This window comes from Oncorhynchus nerka, linkage group LG6, assembly GCF_034236695.1.
Source record: "Oncorhynchus nerka isolate Pitt River linkage group LG6, Oner_Uvic_2.0, whole genome shotgun sequence".
Classification (NCBI taxonomy): Eukaryota; Metazoa; Chordata; class Actinopteri; order Salmoniformes; family Salmonidae; genus Oncorhynchus; species Oncorhynchus nerka.
The window spans coordinates 28260917-28288822 of record NC_088401.1 but is presented as its reverse complement, the minus strand read 5'-3'; the positions used below and the strand labels follow the sequence as shown (position 1 = coordinate 28288822).

At 42.8% G+C, this 27906-nt stretch overlaps 1 protein-coding gene across 1 annotated transcript in view; it reads right to left on the bottom strand.

Moving 5' to 3' along the window:
* The window catches only part of lg6h8orf34 (linkage group 6 C8orf34 homolog), a 172052-nt gene that overhangs the window by 86046 nt on the left and 58100 nt on the right, over nt 1-27906 (bottom strand). The window contains 4 exon segments of the mRNA XM_029661256.2: nt 249-415; nt 20414-20577; nt 21820-21848; nt 25093-25212. Of these exon segments, the coding sequence (XP_029517116.2) occupies nt 249-415; nt 20414-20577; nt 21820-21848; nt 25093-25212 (480 nt within the window).

Sequence of the window (27906 nt, the reverse complement as noted above, 5' to 3'; positions counted from 1 at the left end):
ATCTTAAAGTCAGAACTCAATGACCCTCCATGAAAATAGAGTCATTATCTTCACTGGCATATTTGAAATGTGAATCAGTATTCAGTCTGGTTTTGTTTAGTAGTTGTTAGTGGGAAAATGGGGCTTGAAGAGCAGAAGATGTGAACCCATCGACCCCTGTGCGTGAATGCCTGTGTGTGTGTGTGTGTGTGTGTATGCGTGTGCATGTGTGAATTTGTGAATGTGTAAGCACATTTTTCTGATCTTACCCAGCAGTTCCATGGCATCATCCTCGTCCTCTATTTCCTCCTCGGTGAGTGAGGGGGCGGAGCTATGGGCGGAGTCAAAGGAATCCTGGGACAACATGGCCGCCAGGAGCTTCTTGTGGTGCTGCTGCTGCTGCTTCAACCCTTTACTCTTCCCCTCCATCTTCACACTGGAGAAAGAGGAAGGGGAGGGGTTACAACAGGAAGAGGAGAGGTTAGAATGGGAAGGGGAGGGGTTTTCAACCTGCCCCTGACTGAGTCTGTAATACCAACATGTTTCAAGCAGACCATCATAGTCCCTGTGCTCAAGAACACTAAGGTAACCTGCCTAAATGACTACTGACACGTAGCACTCTAATTTGTAGTCAGGAATTGCTTTGAAAGGCTGGTCATGGCTCACATCAACACCATTATCCCAGAAACTGTAGACCCACTCCAATTTGCATACCGCCCCAACAGATCCACAGATGATGCAATCTCTATTGCACTCCACACTGCCCTTTCCCACTTGGACAAAAGGAACACCTATGTGAGAATGCTATTCATTGACTACAGCATGGCGTTCAACACCATAGAGCCCTCAAAGCTCATCACTAAGCTAAGAATCCTGGGACTAAACACCTCCCTCTGCAACTGGATCCTGGACTTCCTGATGGGCCGCCCTCAGTTGGTAAGGTTAGATAACATCTGCCACACTGATCCTCAACACTGTGGCCCCTCGGGTGTGTGCTCAGTCCTCCCCTGTACTCCCGGTTCACCCATGACTGCATGGCCAGGCACGACTCCAACACCATCATTAAGTTTGCAGACGACACAACAGTGGTAGGCCTGATCACCGACAACGACGAGAAAGCCTATAGGGAGGAGGTCAGAGTCCTGGCCGTGTGGTGCCAGGACAACAACCTCTCCCTCAATGTGATCAAGACAAAGGAGATGATTGTGGATTACAGGAAAAGGAGGACCGAGCACACCCCCATTCGCCTCGATGGGGCTGTAGTGGAGGAGGTTGAGAGCTTCAAGTTCCTTGGTGTCCACATCAGCAACAAACTATCATGGTTCAAACCCAGCAAGACAGTCGTGAAGAGGGCACGACAAAGCCTATTCCCCCTCAGGAGACTGAAATGATTTGGCATGGGTCCTCAGAAGGTTCTACAGATGCACCATCAAGAGCATCCTGACTGGTTGCATCACTGCCTGATATGGCAACTGCTCAGCATCCAACCGCAAGGCACGACAAAGGGTAGTGCGTACGGCCCAGTACATCACTGGGGCCAAGCTTCCTGCCATCCAGGACCTCTATACCAGGCAGTGTCAGAGGAAGGCCCTAAAAATTGTCAAAGACTACAGCCACCCTAGTGATAGACTGTTCTCTCTGCTACCGCACGGCAAGCGGTACCGGAGTGTCAAGTCTAGGTCCAAAACAGCTTCTACCCCCAAGCCATAAGACTCCCAAACAGCTAATCAAATGGCTACCCAGACTACTTGCATTGTCCCCCAACCCCCTCTTTTAGGCTGCTGCAACTCTCTGTTATTATCTATGCATAGTCACATTAACTCTACCTACATGTACTATAGATATTACCTCAATTAACCTGTACCCCCACACACTGAATCTGTACCAGTACCCCCTGTATATAGCCTCACTACTGTTATTCTACTGCTGCTCTTTAATTATTAGTTGTTTTTATTTCAACACTTATTTTTCTTAAAACTGCATTGTTGGTTAAGGGCTTGTAAGTAAGCGTTGTATTTGGCGCATGTGACAAATCCAATTGGATTTGATATCACAGACAAAAGGAGAAACCCAGACATGACACAGGGTGTATGAATCTAAAGCATCCATTTAGAACCTCCCCTCACCACCAAATATGGTGGTGAAAGGAAGTCCGGTGGTGGCGAGTGAAGATGGAGCTTGTTGAAAATGTTCTCATTGATGAAACATTCCATCTCAATACGGTTTTCTGTTCCTAAAACTATAATCTGTTACGAACAGATTTTGTAGACTTGACCCTTTCTAAAAGTTGTAAAAATAAAATGGTGTTGTTTAGAAGGAGTGCAATTCACAGAGTAGGTATTACCAAACGGAAATATGCTCTGCCCACCTCCTTGCTTGTCCTGCCCACTATGCTTCATTTTCTCCCTTTGGAAACGACACCAATGATACCTCTTGGTTTAGTTATCAGTATCTTTGTTTGTATGGTTAGGGCTTGTGTTAATCTGCTTCAATCATTTACTCCTCATCTTTTTCTTCACACCGTGTAGACAGGAAGAGAAGTTAGAACATTGGGACATTGGATATGTTATTATAGCCACAGCAAAGAGTTGTTCCTGTTAAGTTTGCACACCCAGGAAAGCCCCAGGCCTTCCTTTTGGTTCTACTTAGTAAGATGCGATACACTCTATGGAAATGGTTTATTTCCCTGTTAGAAAGACATAGATTCACCCCTATCAACAACATCTTTCTAGCTCCTAGACAGTTTTGCAGTATATTTTGTGTGTGTGTGTGTGTGTGTTATTTCTTACATTATTTGTTCGGAACGATTCTCAAATTATTACCTACAGCCCCAAAAATTATTTTGGATATTAGATTGGAGGCCACTTACCAGCATTTCGACCAGAAATTAGACTTCCCTGAATTGGATCCTTTGTTTGAACTCCCCGAGGCAGTTCCATTCATCCCGAGGGATGCACCAAAACGAAGACGCCGGAGAAAAGGAAGAAGAAGTGAGCTCTCCTAGTCAGACTCGGGAGGCGTGCATACCGTCCACCGCTTCAGAGTATATTACTCACTAACGTTCAGTCCCTGGACAATAAAGTAGACAGGCTCAGGGCGAAGATCTCCTTCCAGCAAGACATCAGGGACTGTAACATACTCTGTTTTACAGAATCATGGCTCTCTCTGGATTTATTGTCCCTGTCCATCACACAGACAGGAAGAAAGAACTCTCTGGGAAAAATGAAAGTGTATGTTTCATGATTAACTACCAATGCTATGATTGTGATAATGTTCTCCTGATCTAGAATACCTCACCATCAAATGCCGACCGCATTACCTCCTGAGAGAATTTTCTCTGGTCATTATCACTGCTGTGTATTTTCCCTCCAAAACCGACACCACGACGGATTCTTAAATAACTACACTGGACATTGTGCAAACTGGAAACCATATATTATGAGACTACATTTATTGCAGCTGGGTGCTTAAAATACATCTGAGGAAAACGCTTCCGGAATGTTATCAACACATGTACTACTTGCGCATCGTACACTCTGGATCATTGCTATTCCCCCTTCCGGGACAACTACAAGGCCCTCCAAATAAAACCAATTTTCTCCTCCGCTCCTATAGGCAGAAACAGGAATTAGCTGTGGTAAGGACTGTTTAACGTGGGTCTGACCAATCAGAATCTACGCTTCAAGATTGTTTTGATCACGCAGACTGGGAAATGTTCCGGGTTGTGTCTGAGAATAGTATCCACGTACACACTGACTCGGTGACTGAGTTCATCAGGAAGTGCATAGGGAATATTGTTCCCACTGTGATGATTTGAACTTATCAAAAGCAAAAACTGTAGATAGATGGCAGCATTCATGCAAAACTGAACGCAAGAACCACTGCATTTAACCAGAGCAAGGTGACTGGGAACAGGGACGTGTACAAACAGACCAGCTATGACCTCCGTAATGCAATCAAAGATGAAAAAATCTTAACCCACACCCTAGACCCACAACAATTTGCATAACGCCCCAACAGATCTATGGATGACGCAATCCCCATCGCACTGCACACTGCCCTATCCCACCTGGGCAAGAGGAATACCTATGTAAGAATGCTGTTTATGGACTACAGCTCAGCCTTCAACACCATAGTGCAATCCAAGCTCAGCACTAAGATCGAGGCCCTGTGCAACTGGGTCCTGGACTTCCTGATGGGCCACCCCCAGGTGGTGATGGTAGGCAACAACAACTCTGCCAAGCTGATCCCCCACAGGGGGGCATGTTCAGTCATTTTGATCCAAATGTGCAAATTGTCCAAACAGATCATCAAGGTAGAGGGATTATTTTTAAATGTGTAATTGGACAATAAACAGATAAGGCTTATTAACCTATATGGTCCAAATAATGGTGATCCAAGCTTCTTTGAATATATATATATATATATATATATGAGAATGTATCAACTCTACAAGCAACACTAGACTCTATTATTATGGTGGGGGATTTTAATACGGTTTTAAATACCTCTATGGACCGGAAAGGAAATCACACTACAAACTATCACCCTCAGGCACATAAGGAAATCATGAATGTTAGTGGATTTATGGAGGCTTAAATACCCTGACCTAGTGAGAAATACATGGCGGAGGCTTAATCAAGCTAGTTGTCTTGACTACTTACTGTCTTATGTCATTCTCTCTGGCACCAAAAGTTTTAAATTGGGTTGATAGGGGACAGAATGCGGTCGGATCATCACATATGACATATATATTACTCTTACAGAATTTCCACATGGGAGAGGATATTGGATGAGAACTTGTTTATAACTAGGACAGAAGCATTTATAACTGACTTTTTCCAACATAACATAGGTACAGCAGATCCCCTTATTGTATAAGACACTTTTAAATGTGCCTTTAGAGGCCATGCAATTCAGTATTCATCTATAAAACAAAAGCAATTTAGATCAAAAGAGTCCATATTAACAAAGGAAATTGAAGGACCAACAGCACAGTTAGATTGCAATAACAACTATACCTTGGAGGCACAGAATATGTTAGAGGAAAAACAAAAAGAAATAGAGGAACTTATTCAAGAAAGATCCAGTGTAATATATTATAAAAAATCAAGCGAACTGGACGGAATATGGGAAAAAGTGCACCAAATAATTTTTCAATCTTCAACATAGAAATGCTACCAAAAAAAACTTGTTACAGATTATGGAGTCACGCATGATTCACCAAATTATATTTTGAAAGAGGAAGTAAAGTACTTTGAGTATGTGTTTTTGTTTAACCGAATCTAATTGTATGGATTTTTTTCCTATTAATAATGTGAAATTAACACCTGTCCAGAAAGACTCATGTGAAGGCCAAATTACAGAGGAGGAACTTCTTAAAGCCTTTAAGGCTGGGAAAACTCCAGGGCTGGATGGCATACAAGTGGAAGTACTGTATACCAAACTTTTTTTTTTTTTTACTCAGAGGACCATTATTAGCATGTTTTAACCACTCCTATATAAACGGTAGATTATCGGACACGCAACAAGAAGATCTGATTTCATTAGTACTGAAACAGGATCCAAGTGGTAAATATAAAGATCCAGTCCATTTAAAAAAATTGGAGGCCTCTTACACTTCAGTGTTGTGATGCAAAATTTCTAGCTAAATACTTGGCGCATAGAATTGAAAAGGTATTGTCAGATATTATTCATCCTCATCAGACAGGTTTTTTACATGGATGATACATTGGAGATAATATAAGACAAGTACTGGAAACAATAGAACACTATGAAATATTGGGGAAACCAGGCCTGCTTTTGAAAAGGCTTTTGATAAAGTACGACTGGAATTTATATATAAATGCCTTGAATATTTCAATTTTGGAGAATCTCTTATAAAATGGGTTAAAGTTATGTATAGTAACCCTAGGTGTAAAATAGTAAATAATGGCTACATCTCAGAAAGTTTTAAACTGTCAAGAGGAGTAAAACAAGGTTGTCCACTATCGGCATATCTATTTATTATTGTTATCTAATTAAAATTGGATACAACAATAATACTGTATTAAGGGATTAGAAATCCGTGGCTTGGCCTCCCGGGTGGCGCAGTGGTTAAGGGTGCTGTACTGCAGTGCCAGCTGTGCCACCAGAGACTCTGGGTTCGTGCCCAGGCTCTGTCGTAACCGGCCGCGACCGGGAGGTCGGGGGGGGGGCGATACACAATTGGCATAGCGTCATCCGGGTTAGGGAGGGCTTGGCCAGTAGGGATATCCTTGTCTCATCGCGCATCAGCGACTCCTGTGGCGGGCCGGGCGCAGTGCGTGCTAACCAAGGTTGCCAGGTGCACAGTGTTTCCTCCGACACATTGGTGCGGCTGGCTTCCGGGTTGGATGCGTGCTGTGTTAAGAAGCAGTGCGGCTTGGTTGGGTTGTGTATCGGAGGACGCCTTTGTCTCTTCCGAGCCCGTACGGGAGTTGTAGCGATGAGACAAGATAGTAACTACTAACAATTGGATACCACGAAATTGGGGAGAAAAGGGGATAAAATTCAATAAATAAATCAATAATATATTTTTTACATTTTATAAAAATATCCATGGCTTAAAAACAAAGGTGTCATTTTACGCTGATGATTCATGTTTTCTTTTAAAACCACAATTAGAATCCCCCACAGCCTCATAGAGGATCTAGATACTTTTGCTAAACTCTGGATTAAAACCAAACCACTTATGATAACTGTACCATATTACATATTGGATCACTAAAAAAATGTAACTTTTACATTACCGTGGAGTTTACCAATAAAATGGTCTGACGGGGATATGGACTGTGGGAAGCATTGGAGTCAACATGGGCCAGCATCTCTGTGTAACACCTTCGACACCTTGTAGAGTCCATGCCCCGACAAATTGAAAATATTCTGAGGGCAAAATATATTAGGAAGGTGTTCCTTTTGTACACTGAGTGTATATATACATTGCTCTTTGTGAAATTTCTCCATTTCATTACTTTGGATTTGTGTGTATTGTTCTGTATTGCTAGGTATTACTGCACGGTAGGAGCTAGAAATACAAGCATTTAGCTGCACCTGCAAAAACATCTGCAAATATGTATACGCGACCAATAACATTTTTATTTTATTATGATTGGATTCTGTATCTCTGAGGCTGTGTGTATCTGTAGGCAGGTGCAGCTTCTCTACCCAGTACGCAGTGTCCTCACACTTAAGTACCTCTCAACATGGCTTCCACCTGGCAGCTATTCCACGATTGTTTGAGAATAGGCTGTGTCCCAAATGGCACCCTATTTCCTATATAGTGCACGACTTTTGACCAGGGTTCATAGGGAGTGCTGCCATTTGGGACTTGGCGTATACAAACCAACAGGGCCATTAAAGTAGAGAGATAGACACTCACACTTTCCTCTGTTGATTACCAGGAAGTGAATAGGCTTGGATAATTATTAACAGACTCGAACTGAGGAAAAGAGTAATTAAAATCACAACACAACATAGAGGAGGTGAGGCTACAGAGAGAGAGAGAGAGAGAGGCGGGGGCAGAGACCGAAAGAGAGAACGAGAGAGAGAATAGGAGAAAGTAAAAAAAGAGCAACAGATCACAGAGGGGAGGTTGCAGAGAGGGCGTGAGAGAGGGAGTAGATAGAGAGAGAGAGAAGAGACAGAGAGGAGAAAGAGAATGAGAGAATGAGAATATAGAAGACAGAATTAGGATAGTGTATTCAGTATTCACTGCACCCCTGTGTGAGAGATATAGTCAGCATTGGTGCAGTTAGCTGCCATTAGCAATGGGGATGTTACACTGCAGCGTTGCTGAAAAACAGTCCGTGGGAAGCCAGACGTGAAAGCCAGAAGTGAAATGAAATGTCATCTTACTGTGCTGGCGGGAGTCACTCTACAACAGACCCACGTTTGGAAAGTCTGTTTAATAATACGGCCTTTTAGATATTCACCCTGTTTTAATGACCAACCGTCCTGCCCACGGGCACAGTAAGTTGAAATATAATTTGATTTAACTTTGGCTTCCCACTGACTTTTTTTTGCGCAACCCATTACAAAAGGGAGCAATGCTGCAGTGTAGCATCAGCAGTGCTAATAGCAGCTAGGGTGCAGTCAGCCTGTCTCTGATCTATCAGCGTCAGCGTGTCCCTGTCCAAGACAGCTCCTTTGTCGTTGTCATGCCAAACATATTGGCTACAGCAGACACCGAGGCAGTTAGAGGAACAGATGGGTTTTAGAGCTATGATGTACTGAGGCAGGGAACTGGTCAAAACACCACAGCTCTGGTAATCACAAGTCTTTACAAAACACATAGAGGATGCATGTTCAAAGAATATCGAATCTTCAAAAGAGATAACCGACATATAAACAAGTTCCCCATAGCTAGTTTGATTGAATAGTGACCAAAGTCCTTACAATGGATCCAGACAAAGAGGATATGATTATAAAGCAAAGAAAGGATACATGGTCTGACAATAGAAACCTGTCCGAACACCTTGTTGTTTCTCATATCAGGTTTGAATGAATGTGGCCCAGTCCATTCAAACGATCCAGACAAAGGACTGTGTCCCAAATAGCACCCTATTACCTATTACAGTCCACCATGCGCCCTGGTCAAAAGTAGTGTACTATATAGGATACTGGGTGCTATTTGATGGGCAGACAATGGCTGTGTGTTCTGTTGTAGCTATAGAAGCTGAGTTATGGAGCAGGTCTTGCTGCTTTTAATGATCCATGATGGACTTCGCAGGTCCAGGAAGAAAACCTTCTCTAGAACCTACACGCTGTATCCTATAATCTGGGTCCTTTCAAAGACCAGGATGTTAAATTACAATGGAGGAACAATTCATAGAATGCATCCTACAACGCACCACAAAGTTACAACGCACCACAGAGATACAACGCACCACAGAGATACAACGCACCACAGAGATACAACGCACCACAGAGATACAACGCACCACAGAGATACAACGCACCACAGAGATACAACGCACCACAGAGTTACAACGCACCACAGAGATACAACGCACCACAGAGTTACAACGCACCACAGAGATACAACGCACCACAGAGATACAACGCACCACAGAGATACAACGCACCACAGAGATACAACGCACCACAGAGATACAACGCACCACAGAGATACAACGCACCACAGAGTTACAACGAACCACAGAGATACAACGCACCACAGAGATACAACGCACCACAGAGATACAACGCACCAAAGAGATACACGCACCACAGAGATACAACGCACCACAGAGTTACAACGAACCACAGAGATACAACGCACCACAGAGATACAACGCACCAAAGAGATACACGCACCACAGAGATACAACGCACCAAAGAGATACAACGCACCAAAGAGATACAACGCACCACAGAGATACAACGCACCACAGAGATACAACGCACCACAGAGATACAACGCACCAAAGAGATACAACGCACCACAGAGATACAACGCACCACAGAGTTACAACGCACCACAGAGATACAACGCACCACAGAGATACAACGCACCACAGAGATACAACGCACCACAAAGTTACAACGCACCACAAAGTTACAACGAACCACAAAGATACAACGCACCACAGAGATACAACGCACCAAAGAGATACACGCACCACAGAGATACAACGCACCAAAGAGATACAACGCACCACAGAGATACAACGCACCAAAGAGATACAACGCACCACAGAGATACAACGCACCACAGAGTTACAACGCACCACAGAGATACAACGCACCACAGAGATACAACGCACCACAGAGATACAGCGCACCACAGAGATACAACGCACCACAGAGATACAACGCACCACAGAGATACAACGCACCACAGAGATACAACGCACCACAGAGATACAACGCACCACAGAGATACAACGCACCACAAAGATACAACGCACCACAGAGATACAACGCACCACAGAGATACAACGCACCACAGAGATACAACGCACCACAAAGGTACAACGCACCACAAAGATACAACGCACCACAAAGATACAACGCACCACAAAGATACAACGTACCACAAAGATACAACGCACCACAAAGATACAACGCACCACAAAGATACAACGTACCACAGAGATACAACAAACCACAGAGATACAACGCACCAGAAAGTTGAGAGGCAGAGAAAAGAAAAAAACTAAAGTACAATTCACTGAAAACAATTGACTAAGCAGAGTAGAGACAGACTCCTAGAATAAACACAAACATCTGCATAACTTCACCCTGCTGCTGAGGTGGAATGGCTTTATCTCCAGCTAGGGCACAAACTGTGTGGAAGAGGAATCAACGACCCAATAATGCCTCCAATTTAATATCCACAGATAAAGAAATGTACTATAGAGCGTGTGTGTGTGTGTGTGTGTGTGTGTGTGTGTGTGTGTGTGTGTGTGTGTGTGTGTGTGTGTGTGTGTGTGTGTGTGTGTGTGTGTGTGTTTTGCACCGGCTCCATATTTGACATAATAATTAATTTCCATATCCTGTCTGGGATGGAGGGTGTGTGTTAGGGATTAGGACTGGAGAGCCTTAATTGGATGAATATCTCATCAGAATGACTAGGATTTACAGATTCCAGGGGGGAGAGAGGGAGGTCAGTACTTGTGAGGAATGGAGAGAGAATGAGCCAGAGAGAGAGGGGGAGAGAGAGAAAAAGAGAGAGAGATACATAGAGAAAGAGCGAGAGGGGGAGAGAGAGAAAAAGAGAGAGAGATACATAGAGAAAGAGCGAGAGGGGGAGAGATTAAACATCTTCATATCCTGAGCAGGAAGAGTATTACTATGCTAATGTGCCGTATCATATGGATTAGGCCAAGCGAGACTGGTGGAGTATTTTGTTTGTGTAACTTTTATTTGCAATTCTAGCGCCGGCCTGTGTCCCAGACGGTACCCTATTCCCGAAATAGTGCAGTACTTTTCACAACAGGAGCCCTGGTCAAAAACAGGGAAGTTAATACGGAACAGGGTGCCATTTCGGACACAGTACTAAGTAGAAGGTTCTGCTTTGAGACTTCAGATGAAGCAGTGGCATTGTAAGTTCTGTTTGTGAAAAATGTTGAGTTGCATTTGTTGTTCAGATTTTTCAAGTATTTTCAATGGGGAATCTCCTCCTCTCTATTTCCTTTAATTCCTTAGGGGGATCTTTGTCTCTCTTCCCCTCCCTTCTCTCCCTCTCTCCCTCGCTTTAGTCTCAGCCATCTACCTCCACAGGGACCAGGCTCAGGTAATGTGTTCTATTATAAATGACAACAACGACGAAAACACCAATCAACACAACATCAAATAAGAGACGTAGCTAGAATCAACTTAGAATCAAAATCTGAATCAAACTGATATGCTGTGTAGCACTCTCACCCCCCCCCCCCCCCCTCTCAATCTCTTTTTACCAAACCTTGAGTGTGTGAGCCCTGGAGAGGGACTACGCCTCTGCTCAACTTCAAGATAGCTCCTACCTTCAGAATCACAGAGAGTATATCACAAGACCTTGACTACCAGGGACATGATAGAGAATGTGTCCAAAATGGCACCCTATTCTCTATATAGTAAACTACTTCTCTGGTCAAAGGTAGAGCACTGTATAGGCAATAGGGTGCCACTTAGGACAAACACAGAGTATGACTCATACTGGAGAAAGGAAAGGACTACATTACCTGCTGTTAAAGTAATATAAAGTTGGGGTTTGTCATGGGAATACTGATATAAGAACAATACAGTTAAAATAGGGTAATTAGAAGATAAAAGATTAAAAGAAGAGTAGGAGTGGGGAGGGGAGACGAGACTGTAGTGTGAATACAGGAGGAGGGAGGAATTAAGTAAAAGAGGTGAGAGAGGGAACGAGAGAGGGGAGAGAGGGGGCGAGAGAAAGAGAGGGGAGAGAGAGGGGAGGAGAGGTAGGGAGATAAGAGAGAGAGAGAGAAAGGGGAGACTGAAAGAGAGAGGGGAGAGAGAGGGCTGGAGAGGTAGGGAGGAGAAAAGAGAGAAGAGGGAGAATGAGAGGGGGGGGGGGGGGAATGAAAAGCGAGAGGTGTGATTGAGATGTCCCACACTGCACTCTGTCTTCCATACTATCTGTCCCAAAAAGCCTCTCCCAGAATTCACCTGGCTCTGCCTGATTTCCCAGAAGCCCACCACTCCAATCTTCCATTCCTCCACCCCTCCATTTCACCCTCACCTACTGCAGATACATACCCACAGGTAACTGTCAGCTCTCCTCAAACTCTAACCGTGAAGGAGGGATGGGAGGAGAATAGAAGAAAAGAGAAAGTCCAGAGAATGATGACAAGGTAAGGAAAATAGATGAGGAGGAAAGCGGGCAAAGGACTGGAGAGATATAAGGGTAAGGATTGTAAGAAGATTAAGACCGAGCTGGGGTATTATTGTATGAAAAATATCAGAGGGCGGGGCTCTAATCAACCTCTTCCTCTAAATGTGGACAGGCAGGCATCAGGAGAGACTACTGTAGAGTTGTTCAGTACAGCTGGGTTTTTAGATCAGGCAGTGAATTGGGAAGCCCCATCATTATGTCAGGGGATGAAACGTTCCAAATGGCACCCGTTTCCCTATATTCATGTCCTGCACTTCAATCACTCAGGCACATCATGCCATTGCTATGAACGTTCTCAAGCCACTCTCCGCCATAGTGGTACCCTAAAGTCAAGTGATGCCCAGTCATTCTGAACAGGGGATAATGACTGTTTCATCTAAATTATGTTTCCACGTCACTATAATGTACTTTAAACAAGCCCTGCACCCCCTTGATTATCAAATCAAATACAACTCTATTGGCCACATACAAGTGTTCAGCAGATGTTTTTGCGGGTGTAGCAAAATGCTTGTGCTTCTAGTTCCGACAGTGCAGCAATAACTAACAAGTAATATCTAACAATTTCACAACAAATACCTAATACACACAAATCGAAGTAAAGGAATGGAATTAAGAATATATAAATATATGAATGAGCAACGTCAGAGCGGCATAGACTAAGATACAGTAGATAGTATATAATACAGTATATACATATGAGATGAGTAATGCAAGATATGTAAACATTATTAAAGTGACTAGTGTTCCATTTATTAAAGTGGCCAATGATTTCAAGTCTGTATGTGGGCAGCAGCCTCTGTGCTAATGATGGCTGTTTAACAGTCTGATGGCCTTGAGATAGAAGCTGTTTTTCAGTCTCTTGGTCCCAGCTTTGATGCACCTGTACTGACCTCGCCTTCTGGATGATAGCAGGGTGAACAGGCAGTGGCTCGGGAGGTTGTTGTCCTTGATGATCTTTTTGGCCTTCCTGAGACATTGGGAGCTGTAGGTGTCCTGGAGGGCAGATAGTTCGCCCCCAGTGATGCATTGTACAGACCGCACCACCCTCTGGAGAGTCCTGCAGTTGTGGGCGGTGCAGTTGCCGTACCAGGCAGTGATACAGCCCGACAGGATGCTCTCAATTGTGCATCTGTAAAAGTTTGTGAGGGTTTTAGATGACAAACCACATTTCTTCAGCCGCCTGAGGTCGAAGAGGCACTGTTGTACTTTCTTCACCACACTGTCTGTGTGGGTGGACCATTTCAGTTTGTCAGTGATATGTACACCAAGAAACTTAAAACTTTCCACCTTCTCCACTGCTGTCCTGTCGATGTGAGACACAGATGCGCACTGGTTACTGATGCAACCTCTGACAACATTTTCCCGGGAAGCCCAATTCCACCTTCTTCAAACCACTGGCGAAATCCCCTCTTAATCATCTCAAACTGTGTTTTTAAAACACAATTAAATTAAGCACAGACTACCCCTTGCTAATCAGGAAACTCTCAGGTATGTTGTGGTGGACTGTGATTACAATTGCTTCAAGGAAAGCTGGGAAAAATGATGTTTGAAGTGTGGCTAGCCACTGAATGGCTCTGAATTCAATATCAGCATGCAGTCATGCTATAACCACTTAGCTAACTAGTGCTCTCAAATCATATCCTGATGTTGACAGCAGATTGGGGTTGCATTAATAAAATTGTTAAATGATAAAATATTAAAGCATTAGACCTCTCACTAAAAGCGTCAGTCATACAAGAGTAATACTTAAACCAGAACTTGTTTTCAAATAGATTAATAAGAATGTCTCACACCTTGTGTTTTTCCCCGTTATCCATATTACAACCTCTCACTTTTTAATTGAAAACAGAACCTTGTTCAAAATATCCCCTTTCCAAAACAAGCCATACAAAGCTGGTTGAAATTCCACTTCCATCCTCCACAAAATACAGAAAAAATATTACCACAAATATTATGGTTAAACTCAAATATACTAATTGATTAAAAAAGTATATATACATACTGTACATTATTCATTAGGGGAAATATCATAATACGTTATCTTTGTAGCTTGTTTCTGTCACTGGTGTTGAGAGGAGTGGGCAAGAGGCAGTAGCAGGTTTAGAACTACTGAATTTATTTAAGCACTATAGATCAAAGCGGGACAAAACCCAAATGCTGTTGTGCTCAAAATATATCTTGATAAACAAAAATGCACAGGGCGAACCCAAAGTGCAAAATATAAAGTACTCAGGAAATAGTAGGAGAGATTCTTCTCAGGAAAACAAATAGAATTTGCAATGACCGACAAAGATAAATGGCTGAGGGAGTAATTATACAGTGATAGAGTGGGGATTGGAACCAGGTGTGTGTAATGATGACGAGACAAGTCCGGAGTTGATGAGTGAAGGGCGTTTGCCAGCAGTATGTTCGGCAGCAGCTAGAAGGCCGGCAACGTCGAACGCCTGAGCTGGACAGGAGGGGGAGCCAAAGTGAAGGCTGGTGTGACAGTTACTGGTCACAGGTTCAGGAGCGGTTGAAAAAGCTGTACAAACAAAGTTATTTTTGTCCTCCGAAGTGGGGGTGGTGGATGGGCCATGAAAAAAATATATATATATATTTTGAGAAAACAAGTTAATGTATTTTTTTAATCCAAAATTGAACAGGCTATGCATTTCAGGAATCACAGTAGCAAGAACCCCTGGTGCACTGTTCAATTACTTCAATTTTTTTTAAAGAAAACTCCAAATTTGTCCCACTGCCCTCATTGGCTTTCATGTATTTCAAAACGTGAGATGGTCCGAGGCTAGGAACATAATCATTATGTTCCTAAGTCCGAGGTGTCGGACTCAATGACAGTTGCTGTCCATTGGAGCGCTGCAATTGGTTGCCCAAAATGATGGGGCGGGGTTTATCGAAAGGTCAATTGAGAAATCATTAAGTCAGTAGAACATTCGTGCACCAGTCCTCAAAAGTACAAACAATATTGTGATGAAACGTGCAACCCACGAATAGTGAACTACTATAGACCAAAAGTGCACTGTCATCCTATCACTCCATTCCCTATATGGTGCACTACTCTTGGCCATTTCAGACACAGACAGCGTTTTAGAGCTGGGCCTCAGATCAGGCAGAGCAGCGCCATTATGCAAGCCACGGTATCTTTTAGCACATCTCAGTGGCTCTCAGTCCTCTAATGCACAGCAGCAGCAGCAGCAGCAGCAGCAGAAGACTGGCAAGCAAGAGGCAGCATCAGGAGCCAATACCCAGAAAACACAATTAAGCAGAAATAAATGATGTCAGCTGAGCCAAACACTTCTCAGACTTCATTGGAGGAACTCTTAGAGGATGCTACAAGGGACTGGGTTTTGGGGATAGGAGAGACACAACGAGACACACACATACATAGAGATGTACACTGCACACATGCATACCCCTATCCCTCTGCTGAGAACCCTAACAATGTGATTTCTCTGACTAATCCAGCAATGGAATAACCTAATGAGATTACAAAAACCAGTGTGTGTGTGTGTGTGTGTGTGTGTGTGTGTGTGTGTGTGTGTGTGTGTGTGTGTGTGTGTGTGTCAGCTCGAGCATGAGTATGATTTATGATTTAATATCTGATCCTCTCTAATTAGCTACATCCCAGACAGTCGCCAAGTGCGCTCGCCACACACACACACACACACACACACACACACACACACACACACCACCGCCTGACAGTCCCACAATTCATATAACCACAGCAGCATCCGGAAGCGGGCCTTGGAGAGAGACTATTTATTTTATTACACACCTGCATAATTTTACAAAAACATACACTTTGTTTAAATTAGATTACTTTTTCATAACAGTGAATTACACCAAAGCCCATGTCAGATATCTCCCTACAAAGACTTACTTCAGTAGCCTGAGTGCCAGCGCTATCATGCCAACTCCATGTCACGTATTGTCATGTCAACAGCCTGGCCTCATGGCAATCTCAGCGTTTGTCTTAAGAAGGACAGTAATGGAGTTGGCAATGGCACAAATGGATATAGGAACAGGCTATAACACACATTAAAAGGCTGTAGAATGAATGTGCCTTAAGCCACACCCTACAAATATCACCAGCTGATGGGATTGCACTCCTTTCCAGCATGGCTACATGGTGAGTAGTCTGTCTACAAATATTTTGGAGAGAATGAGTGAACAAGTTACTAAATCGTCGTGTATTTTTAAGAAGTATCATTTAATATGTCAAGAAATATGTCAAGCGTGGTTGTGGGGCTAAAACTGTCCAAACCGAAATGGTCACAACCAAAACAATTGACACCATGGCAATAGATAGAGGTCTCATCTTCGTATCTGTGTCATTATGGCATATGTGACGGCACGGGCTGCAGCACTGAGGCTATCTCCTGTTTAAAGTTAAATGTGCCATGCTCTACCAAATGATTTACAGCTAACCATCATGTGGGTCAAGTGGACAAGTGCACATTTTAGGAAAGAGGGTTTGAGTATTGAGACGCAACCCTCCAAGAGCCCAAACATTGACGTCTATTTGGCCCAAACAAAAACATCTATAATGTTCTGTACTGTACTGTACCCTACTCTACTGCACTGTACTGTACCCTACTGTACTGTACAGTACCCTACTGTACTGTGCTGTACTCTACTGTACCGTGCCCTAATGTAATGTACTGTGCTGTACTAAACTATACTCTACTGTACTGTACTGTACTTTACACTAGATGGCAGTGATATATCTTAAAGCCATTTACAAATAATAGGCAACCTAATTTGAAGAAGAAGACAATGCTCTCTGATCCTTGGCTGATCCCACCCAACCCATAGGAACCCCCACCCAGTTGACTACTTAAAAATGGTGGAAAGCCTCATTGGCAAAGTCTACACTAAAACGAGACATATCCTTCTAGAGTCCTCTATCTGTCTCTATGATTGACACTTGATTGTTAGTCCACTGTACTTCTTTACATTTATTAAACACACAGGTCATTATTTGTATTTTAGATGATTTGTCGAGTTATTGAAGGACAGGGACATCTGGTGTCAACAGGAAGAAAAGAACAGCAGACAGCCAGACAGTACAGAGAGGGGATAAAAACGGACCCTGTGCGATATCAAGAATATCTGGGAAAAGAAAAGGGAAAGAAATGCTTAAAGGAAAGGAAGAGGGAAAGGTCAAATTAATAAAAGATTAAGAGAAGATTAATAAGAGAGGTCAAAGACAACACAGGTCAGCAGCAGTGAAAAGGCAGAAAGACAGACAGACAAGAAAGACTTACCTTTTATTGATTGTGTTAGTGATATATCAATCACATGTGCCCCATTAGATATGGTATCAATTAAGTAAGCAATTAAGTTAAGAACGTACAGTATATGCCACGTCACAACCGAAACAATGTCACTACCGAAATGCCTGTTATTTTGCCACAATAAAGATAGAAAAGATAGAAAAAGTGACAACTAATTCATTAGCAACATAATGAACTAGATGCATAAGTAATTAAATCTATCAATACATTTCAGATTCAAACAATCAACATTGAACATTTTACAGAGAACAATTATCTCAATTCTATTGAAATTTTTTGAAAATCAGATTTTTGAAAATCCTGTTTTTACTATTTTGTTAATGTTGTACGCAAATACAATTTGAAAAAGGAATCTGTAATAGCATATGAATCATTACTGTGCAAAGTTGTTCATTTAATGCAACTTTTTCACTATGTTTCACGAGTGACAAATATATTGGGGTGGTAAAGGATTTCAGGTAAATACAGTATCTCAAAAATGCCATTGCAAAATGTCGTAGATATGTTGATCTGAAGACGTGTGCTGAAAGTTTGGGAAAAATAGGATGCTTATTTATTTAACCCACAATTTACACCACTTTTGTAGAACGACCTATAGGCTATAGGGAAAGGGTGCCATTGGGGACAAATGCACAAAGTCGCCCTCTCTGTTGCAGCTGGAGAAAGCTTAATTGGAATGGCCTCTGGTTGGCTAAGATTGAGAGGGGTAATTAAGGCGTCCTCATGCTTCCCAGCCTAAAAAGTTCGGAACAGTTTGTGCATATATTATTATGACATTTTGTAAAGTTTTTGTACTTCAGTGAGGGTTTATTTTTGTCAAGCGAAGGTAATTTAAGGGAGTATGCTAGCAAAATCATTTGGTTCACCTAGCTGAGTTCGGCCTCAGCATGCTTCAGTATGGCCGAACACGGCTAGACAAACCGAATGAACTGAACGAGTGTGCTAGCATACTCTCTTAAAATAAAATACCTTTGTTTGAAAAGTGAGAAAAAAGGCGATAGTATTGATTGTCCATTTTGAGACGCTGTAGCAAGTATACAGTTCCTCTAAATAATCAGATAACTCAAGAAAACTGTAATTAATTATTTTTTACATTTTGCAGAGGAGATCTTAGTCGCACAATTTTACATATACAGTTGAAGTCGGAAGTTTACTCAGTTTTTCACAATTCCTGACATTTAATCCCAGTAGAAATTCCCTGTCTTAGGTCAGTTAGGATCACCACTTTATTTTAAGAATGTGAAATGTCAAAATAATAGTAGAGAGAATTATATATTTCAGCTTTTATTTCCTTCATCACATTCCCAGTGGGTCAGAAGTTTACATACACTCAATTAGTATTTTGTAGCATTGCCTAAAAAATTGTTCAACTTGGATCAAACATTTTGGGTAGCCTTCCACAAGCTTCCCACAATAAGCTTGTGTAACTGAGTCAGGTTTGTAGGCCTCCTTGCTCACACATGCTTTTTCAGTTCTGCCTATAAATGTTCTATAGGATTGAGGTCAGGGCTTTGTGAGCAAGGAGGCCTACTCCAATACCTTGACTTTGTTTTCCTTAAGACATTTTGCCACAACTTTGGAAGTATGCTTGGGGTCATTGTCCATTTGGAAGACCCATTTGCGACCAAACTTTACCTTCCTGACTGATGTCTTGAGATGTTGCTTCAATATATCCACATAATTTTCCCTCCTCATGATGCCATCTATTTTGTGAAGTGCACCAGGCCCTCCTGCAGCAAAGCACCCCCACAACATGATGCTGCCACCCCCATGCTTCACGGATGGGATGGTGTTCTTTGGCTTGCAAGCGTCCCCCTTTTTCCTCCAAACATAACGATGGTCATTATGGCCAGACAGTTCTATTTTTGTTTCATCAGACCAGAGAACGTTTCTCCAAAAAGTACGATCTTTGTCCCCATGTGCAGTTGCAAACAATAGTCTGGATTTTTTATGGCGGTTTTGGAGCAGTGGCTTCTTCCTTGCTGAGCGGACTTTCAGGTTATGTCGATATAGGACTCGTTTTACTGCGGATATCGATACCTTTGTACCTGTTTCCTCCAGCATCTTCACAAGGTCCTTTGCTGTTGTTCAGGAATTGATTTGCACATTTCATACCAAAGTATTTTAATCTCTAGGAGACAGAACATGTCTCCTTCCTGAGCGGTATGACGGTTGTGTGGTCCCATGGTGTTTATATTTTCGTACTATTGTTTGTACAGATGAGCGTAGTAATTTCTCCCAAGGATGAACCAGACTTGTGGAGGTCAACAATTCATTTTCAGAGGTCTTGGCTGATTTCTTTTGATTTTCCCATGATGTCAAGCAAAGAGGCCCTGAGTTTGAAGGTAGACCTTGAAATACATCCAGAGGTACACCTCCAATTGACTCAAATTATGTCAATTAGCCTATCAGAAGATTCTAAAGCCATGACATAATTTTCTGGAATTTTACAAGCTGTTTAAAGGCACAGTCATGACTCCAACCTAAGTGTTTGTAAACTTCCGACTTCAACTGTAACTAAAATGTTTGGTGCAGTATTTCTCAATGTAAAAATGTGCATGAAAACGAGTCATCTCTCGTGGAATGACAACAAATACTTTTTTGAAGAATCCCAACCGTTGACCAATCATCGACTTCGGCTTGACTCCAGAAAAACTGTGTGTGTCCCCAAACATGCCTTTAAGGAGCACACACAAATACATTTACACATTTAAACACATACACACACACAAGCCACCCCCCCCCCCCACACACACACACACTCTCTCTCTTTTACCTCAAGGCGGGGCTGTTATTGGCCCTCCCCCACACCTCAGTCTTGTTCCTTGGGACTGGGGGCTGGAGCATCTCTGCTGCCAGGGGGTCTGGATCCTCTTCCTCCCTGCCCACCCACTCCCCCACAACCCTGGGCCGCAGCACTGAGTTATACCCCCCAAGGTTCTAGTGCAAGGGGGAGAGGGGTGGGGGAGGGTGAGAGAGAGAGAGAGAGAGAGAGAGAGAGAGAGAGAGAGAGAGAGAGAGAGAGAGAGAGGGGGAAGAGAGGAGAGGTGATGGAAGGGAGGGAGGTGGAGGGAGATAGGGAGAAAAGGTAGAGAAAGGAAGAGAAAAGGACTGTCATATGGCCATTCAGTTCAAAACAGAAAGTAGATTTTGTCAGTGATACATTTGTGTGCCAGGTAAATAAATAAATAAATGTTGCTTCAATGTCTGTCTGTCTGTCTGTCTGTCTGTCTGTCTGTCTGTCTGTCTGTCTGTCTGTCTGTCTGTCTGTCTGTCTGTCTGTCTGTCTGTCTGTCTGCCTGTCTGCCTGTCTGTCTGTCTGTCTGTCTGTCTGTCTGTCTGTCTGTCTGTCTGTCTGTCTGTCTGTCTGTCTGTCTGTCTGTGTCTTATTATTATCAACCAGTGGTCTAGTGGAGGGTAAACGCACACAAACTCTGCTTATTCAGCTTTTTTATTTTGTGCAAGCTTTTAGGGAAAAATGCGTTGAAAGTATAGGGAGCTGTTTTACTGTTTTCAACACGACAGGCAATCAGTGTTTGACCACCATTTTTTTAACAATTCATCCCTGACAGCAACCCTAACTTGACAGTGCTCACAGCCACTCACACAGTATCACTCATTTAGGTGTCTACACCGTGTTCGAAGTGGAATGGAATTCAATACTTAATACATGATAGGAGGGTAAATATATCTTAATATTCTGTCTGTCTTTGTCTTGTCTAGAAGGAGATTAATCTGGGCTTGGAGCCAAGCAGACATACTGTACTGTAATACTGTATGATATTACCTCTATAGGGAACGTCTCTTCTTGAGGACAAGAATATATCAAATGCTGCTGCTATCTTCAGGGTTCGAATTATGGGGGCTTGGCAGTGCCATGAGAATTCAGATGGACGCCCATGAAAGTTGAAATATTAAGTTGGACACCCTCATAAGCTTTAGTAATAAAGGTTACTAAAACCTTTTGTTTGAGGGAACTCCTGACAATCAATTTGCAATTAAGACTGTGTGCAATACTGGGAAATACTGTACACTGGAAAGTCAGTGCTCTCATTACCGTATAGAATCCAGCTCAAACAAAGCTTTGTCTACACACTAGCACCCAGGAAAACGGCAGTAGAAGGTGACGATGTAACAGTTTCAATATCAGAGGAAAGTCATGACAAAGTAGTTCATAGTCACCTGATCAAGTTCATCAGACGCAGCGATACCTTTAAGGAAGAGAACAGTGATTCAGAGGGGGCTCTGCTTTACCTGCAGTCTCTATTTCCAAAATATATACAAAGTGATTATAGTAAAACGTTACTATAAGTATTACCTCTAGTCAAAAGTGGTTAAGGGTTTACTATAAGATAAAGGTAATACCTCGTGACAGGTTCTCTCTAGAGCAGTGGTTCCCAAACTTTTTATAGTCTCGCACCCCTTCACACATTCAACCTCCAGTTGCATACCCCCTCTAGCACCGGGGTCAGCGCATTCTCAAATGTTGTTTTTTGCCATCATTGTAAGCCTGCCACACACACACACAGTACAATACGTTTATTGAACACTTGAACGAGTGTGAGTTTTTGTCACAGCCCAGCTCGTGGGAAGTGACAAAGAGCTCTTATAGGGCCAGGGCACAAATAATAATATTATAATAATCAATCATTTTCCTCTTTATTTAACCATCTTACATATAAAACCTTGTTTGTTCATTGACATTGTGAATAACTCACCATAGGTTAATGAGAAGGGTGTGCTTGAAAGGATGCACATAACTCTGAAAAGTTGGGTTGTATTGGAGAATTTTCCACACACAGTTTGTGCCTGTATTTAGTTTTCATGCTAGTGAGGGCCGAGAATCCACTCTCACATAGATACGTGGTTGCAAAGGGGCATCAGTGTCTTAACAGCACGATTTGACAAGGCAGGATACTCTGAGCGCAGCCCAATCCAGGAATCTGGCAGTGGCTTCTGATTAAATTTTCACAGAACCGCTTGTTGCAATTTCGATGGAGGTTCTCTTGTTCAGATATCGGTAAGTGGACTGGAGGCAGGGCATGAAAGGGATAACGAACCCAATTGTTTGTGTCATCTGTTTCCGGAAAGTACCTGCGTAATTGCACACCCAATTTACTCAGGTGCTTCGCAATATCACATTTGACATTGTCCGTAAGCTTGAGTTAATTTGCACACAAAAAATCATACCATGATGGAAAGACCTGTGTGTTGTCCTTGGTAATGCAGACAGAGAAGAGCTCCAACTTCTTAATCATAGCCTCAATTTTGTCCCGCACACATTGAATATAGTTGCGACTACAGAGAGTCCCTGAAGTCCTAGATTCAGATCATTCAGGCGAGAAAAAACATCACCCAGATAGGCCAGTCGTGTGAGAAACTCATCATCATGCAAGCAGTCAGACAAGTGAAAATTATTGTCAGTAAAGAAAACTTTAAGCTGGTCTCTCAATTAAAAAAAAAAAACCTGCCAATACTTTGCTTCTTGATAACCAGAGAACTTCTTCTGTATGTTGTAAAAGCGTTACATGGTCGCTGCTCATATCATTGCATAGTGCAAATAATACACGAGAGTTCCGGGGCCTTGCTTTAACAAAGTTAAAAAATTTCACTGCAGTGTCCTAAGCGTCTTTCAAGCTGTCAGGCATTCTCTTGGCAGCAAGAGCCTCTTGGTGGATGCTGCAGTGTACCCAAGTAACTGCTTGCACGCGCGTTACCTTTCCACTATGTATAACTGTCATGACTTTTGCAACATCATGAGCAGCAGCTATGTTTGGCTACAGTACATACGGACCGTTAGTGGAATTCCCACTAGAGGTTAATGTGATTGGATGTTAATTATTTGACTAGGCTTCCTGTATTTGACATTGTGTTGTTATTTCGTTGAACACTAGATGGTTTAGTTGTATTTTTGGCAGTGAAACGAGGATACTCAGGCGAGAAAAAAACATCACCCAAATGTATAGCCCCTTGGGAAAATATAAATCTGTTTGAAAATGTGAAGAATTATTATTATTATTATTATTTTTCTTTCTTCTGTGAATCACATTTTTATTTGATGTACCCCGACGGCATTGCTCGTACCTTGGCTCTAGGCTTTAGGGTACAGTATTAGGGTTTAGGGTACAGTATTAGTATTTAGGTTACAGTATTAGGGTTTAGTTACTAGACTCACTGCGTGACAGGTTCTGTCCCGCCTGCTTCCGCTCCCCCTCCCAAGCGCCAGGCTACCCGTCGTCACGCGCACCTGTTACCATCACTACGCGCAGCTATGCTCATTGGACTCACCTGGACTCCCTCACTGGGTTGATTGCCCCTGCATATATGTCTGCTCCTCTGTGTTGTTCCCTGTAGTAGCATTGTTTGTCATGTCGTGTTTATGTCCAGATGTTGTTCCTGTTCCGTTGCATGTCCGTCTAAATTAAATGGTTCACTGCCTGTACCTGCTTCTCATCTCCTGCGTTGGGCATTACAGGTTCTCTAGCGCCTTGGCTTTGGGGTTTAGGGTACAGTATTAGGGTTTAGTTACTAGACTCACTGTGTGACAGGTTCTCTAGAGCCTTGGCTTTAGGGTTTAGGGTACAGTATTAGGATTTAGTTACTAGACTCACTGTGTGACATGTTCTCTAGAGCCTTGGCTTTAGGGTTTAGGGTACAGTATTAGGGGTTTAGGGTACAGTATTAGGGTTTAGTTACTAGACTCACTGTGTGACAGGTATCTCGAGAGCATTGGCTTAAGGGTTTAGGGTACAGTATTAGGGTTTAGGGTACAGTATCAGGGTTTAGGGTAAAGTATTAGGGTTTAGGGTACAGTATTAGGGTTTGGTTACTAGATGCACTGCTGGACAGGTTCTCCAGAGCCTTGGCTTCAGGGTTTAGGGTACAGTATTGGGGTTTAGTTATAGACTCACTGCGTGACAGGTTCTCTAGAGCCTTGGCTTAAGGGTTTAGGGTACAGTATTAGAGTTCAGGGTACAGTATTAGGGTTTAGGGTATAGCATTAGGGTTTGGTTACTAGATGCACTGCGTGACAGGTTCTCCAGAGCCTTGGCTTAAGGGTTTAGGGTACAGTATTAGGGTTTGGTTACTAGATGCACTGCTGGACAGGTTCTCCAGAGCCTTGGGTTTAGGGTACAGTATTAGGGTTTAGTTACTAGACTCACTGCGTGGCAGGTTCTCTAGAGCCTTGGCTTCAGGGTTTAGGGTACAGTATTAGGGTTTAGTTACTGTACTCACTGCGTGACAGGTTCTCCAGAGCCTTGGCTTCAGGGTTTAGGGTACAGCATTAGGGTTTAGTTACTGTACTCACTGCGTGACAGGTTCTCCAGAGCCTTGGCTTCAGGGTTTAGGGTACAGCATTAGGGTTTAGTTACTGTACTCACTGCATGACAGGTTCTCCAGAGCCTTGGCTTCAGGGTTTAGGGTACAGCATTAGGGTTTAGTTACTGTACTCACTGCGTGACAGGTTCTCCAGAGCCTTGCCCAGCTTCTTGCTCTCCTGCAGGATGTGGTTGAGCTCATCAAAGTCTTTGCTCTCCCTCCACTCCCACGATGGGTGCTCTATGGACCGCGGCACTGAAACACACAAACACACGGAGCAATTTCATTGAAATGTTCTTCAACACTAAAACAAACCAGAACTTGAGAAAGTCATTAACTTTCACATACGTCAATAAAGCTTAGATATCAAGAGAAGTTTTCTGTATGGAAAAGCTTGGAGGAAAGTCGATGTATCCCCTCCAAGACCATTGGTCTCCCTCAAGGCCTGGAGGACATTACAGCATGATTAGCAGATGAAAATGGGACAAACAAAAAGAGGAAATGACCCAGATTTCATTATCATCTCACCAACGTCTTCCAGTGTCCCCTGCCTTTGCCCTGGGCCCCTCTACATCTCTCGCTCCCTCTAAACATTACCTAGAGGTTTAATTCAAGAATGAAGAGAGAGATATATACATGAAATATGGAGGGAGAGGGGGAGAGATATTCTCCTATAGGGATAGGGGAATATACATGTAGTCTTTAACTTAACCCACATCTTATGTGCATCATTATGTTCCTATACTGAGTGTACACAACATTCAGAACACCTGCCTTTTCCATGACATAAACTGACCAGGTGAAAGCTATAATCACTTATTGATGTCACTTGTTAAATCCACTTCAATCAATGCAGATGAAGGGGAGGAGACAGGTTAAAGAAAGATTTTTAAGCCTTGCGACAATTGAGACACGGATTGTGTACGTATGCCATTCAGAGGGTGAATGGGCAAGACAAAATATTTGCCTTTGAACGGGGTATGGTAGTAGGTGCCAGGAGCACAGGTTTGTGTCAAGAACTGCAGCGATGCTGGGCATTTCACGCTCAACAGTTTCCTGTGTGTATCAAGAATGGCCCACCACCCAAAGGACATCCAGCCAACTTGGGAACTGTGGGAAGCACTGGAGCCAACATGGGCCAGCATCCCTGTGGAACGCATTCGACAGCTTGTAGAGTCCATGCACCAATGAATGTAGGCTGTTCTGAGGGCAAAAGAGGGTGCAACTTAATATTAGGATGGTGTTCCTAATGTTTTGTATACTCAGTGTAAAGTACATCTCTGAATAAACCATCCATATAGAACTGGCCTACTGCACTAATACCCCCGTTTAGGGATAATAATGGACATACATGTAGTGCTTTGCTGAATGAACAGTTCTCTTTCTCTCCATGCGGGGCAGTCGAGTCATTGGGATCAGGGCTTGCTATCAAGATAATTCTCTCTCTTTCTCGCTTATACGCTAAAACTAGGTCCTTTCACTGCAACATTCAAATGTACAAAAATGTATCTGAAAAGCAGCCAGACACGTCAACAACCATCGTTTTACATGGCTTAATAACAACATAGATATTGGTCTCTACTGGCCTACGACATACAAGTGAGAAGTGTATGCTAAGGTCAGAATTGAGTTCAATCGTGGCCTGGAGTGGTCTAACGGTTAGGGCTGCTGCATTCAGCGTGGCAGCGCACATATACGCATAACGTGTCGGCGTGGGTTCAATTCTGACCCACGCCGCCACTAGGCTACGACATGAGCTTCCACAAATAACTCAATCCCCCCGATTGACTTGATTTATTTACACATTTCAAATATAGACAGTGCAAGGATATCTTGATGAGAAATGACCCGATGACATAAATAGGAAACAAATAAAATAACAACAATATGCTACACCAACATTAGTTTCCATTAATACAATGTGGCAGGTAGATTTGCAGTGGTAAACAATTAAATTCTTGTACAGAATGCTTGTCAAATAGATTAATCGCCCTTAGTCTGTTCAAAAATTGTGGGTTTGATTCCTGCTGGGCCACCAATACTAATATTTGGACAGAAAAAAGGGCATCGACTAAATGGCAAAAGCCTGTAAAGGTGTTTCTCAACCCATTATATTCTGGTGTATAGAGGAGCACAGCTCTGTCTCTTCAACGCCAGACTGGCAGTTGAGAAAAAGTGTTTGACATTGGAAAAGCTTCAGGAACCGAGGGAAAAACAGCATAGTGGAGACCCCGATTGAACTTAATTCTGACCTTACCATACACTTGACACTTGTATGTCGTAGGCTAGTAGAGACCAATAACTATGTTGTTGTTAAGCCATGTAAAACAACAGTTGTTGACGTGTCTGGCTGCTTTTCAGATACATTATTGTACATTTGAATGTTGCAGTAATAGGACCTAGGCCTAATGTTTAAGCGAGCAAGAGAGAACATTATTTGGATAGCAAGCCGTGATCCCATTGACTCGACTGCCTCCGCATGGAGAGAAATAGAACTGTTCTTTTTCAGGGACTCATGAGGCTCATTTGAATTTCCTGGTGCAGCAGGAAAATGCTCAGCGACAAAAGAGTGACCAAGTTCAAATTCGACATCTGTAGTAATAACCCCCCCACACATGCACGCACACACAGAGTTTTGGATTACATGAAAGATAATGGAGAGAGATCTATATTTCATCAGGACATACAGTATTAGGTCCTTATGAAAAATACATACCTTTGAAATGATCTGAAATACAGCAGGAAATGGGTGGGTGAAAGCAGGGACACTACTAAATGTTCTAGAAAGTCATCTGAAGCAGTAATCTAAAACTACTTTGATGGATTCTGTCCTTCTATGTTCCTGAGAAGTGAGTGCTGCTCCTGCGTACATCACTGTACTGTGTTGTATCTCTGAACGTCACTACTGTATGGATGACTACTTTGAATTGCATCAGCCATCTGTGTAAA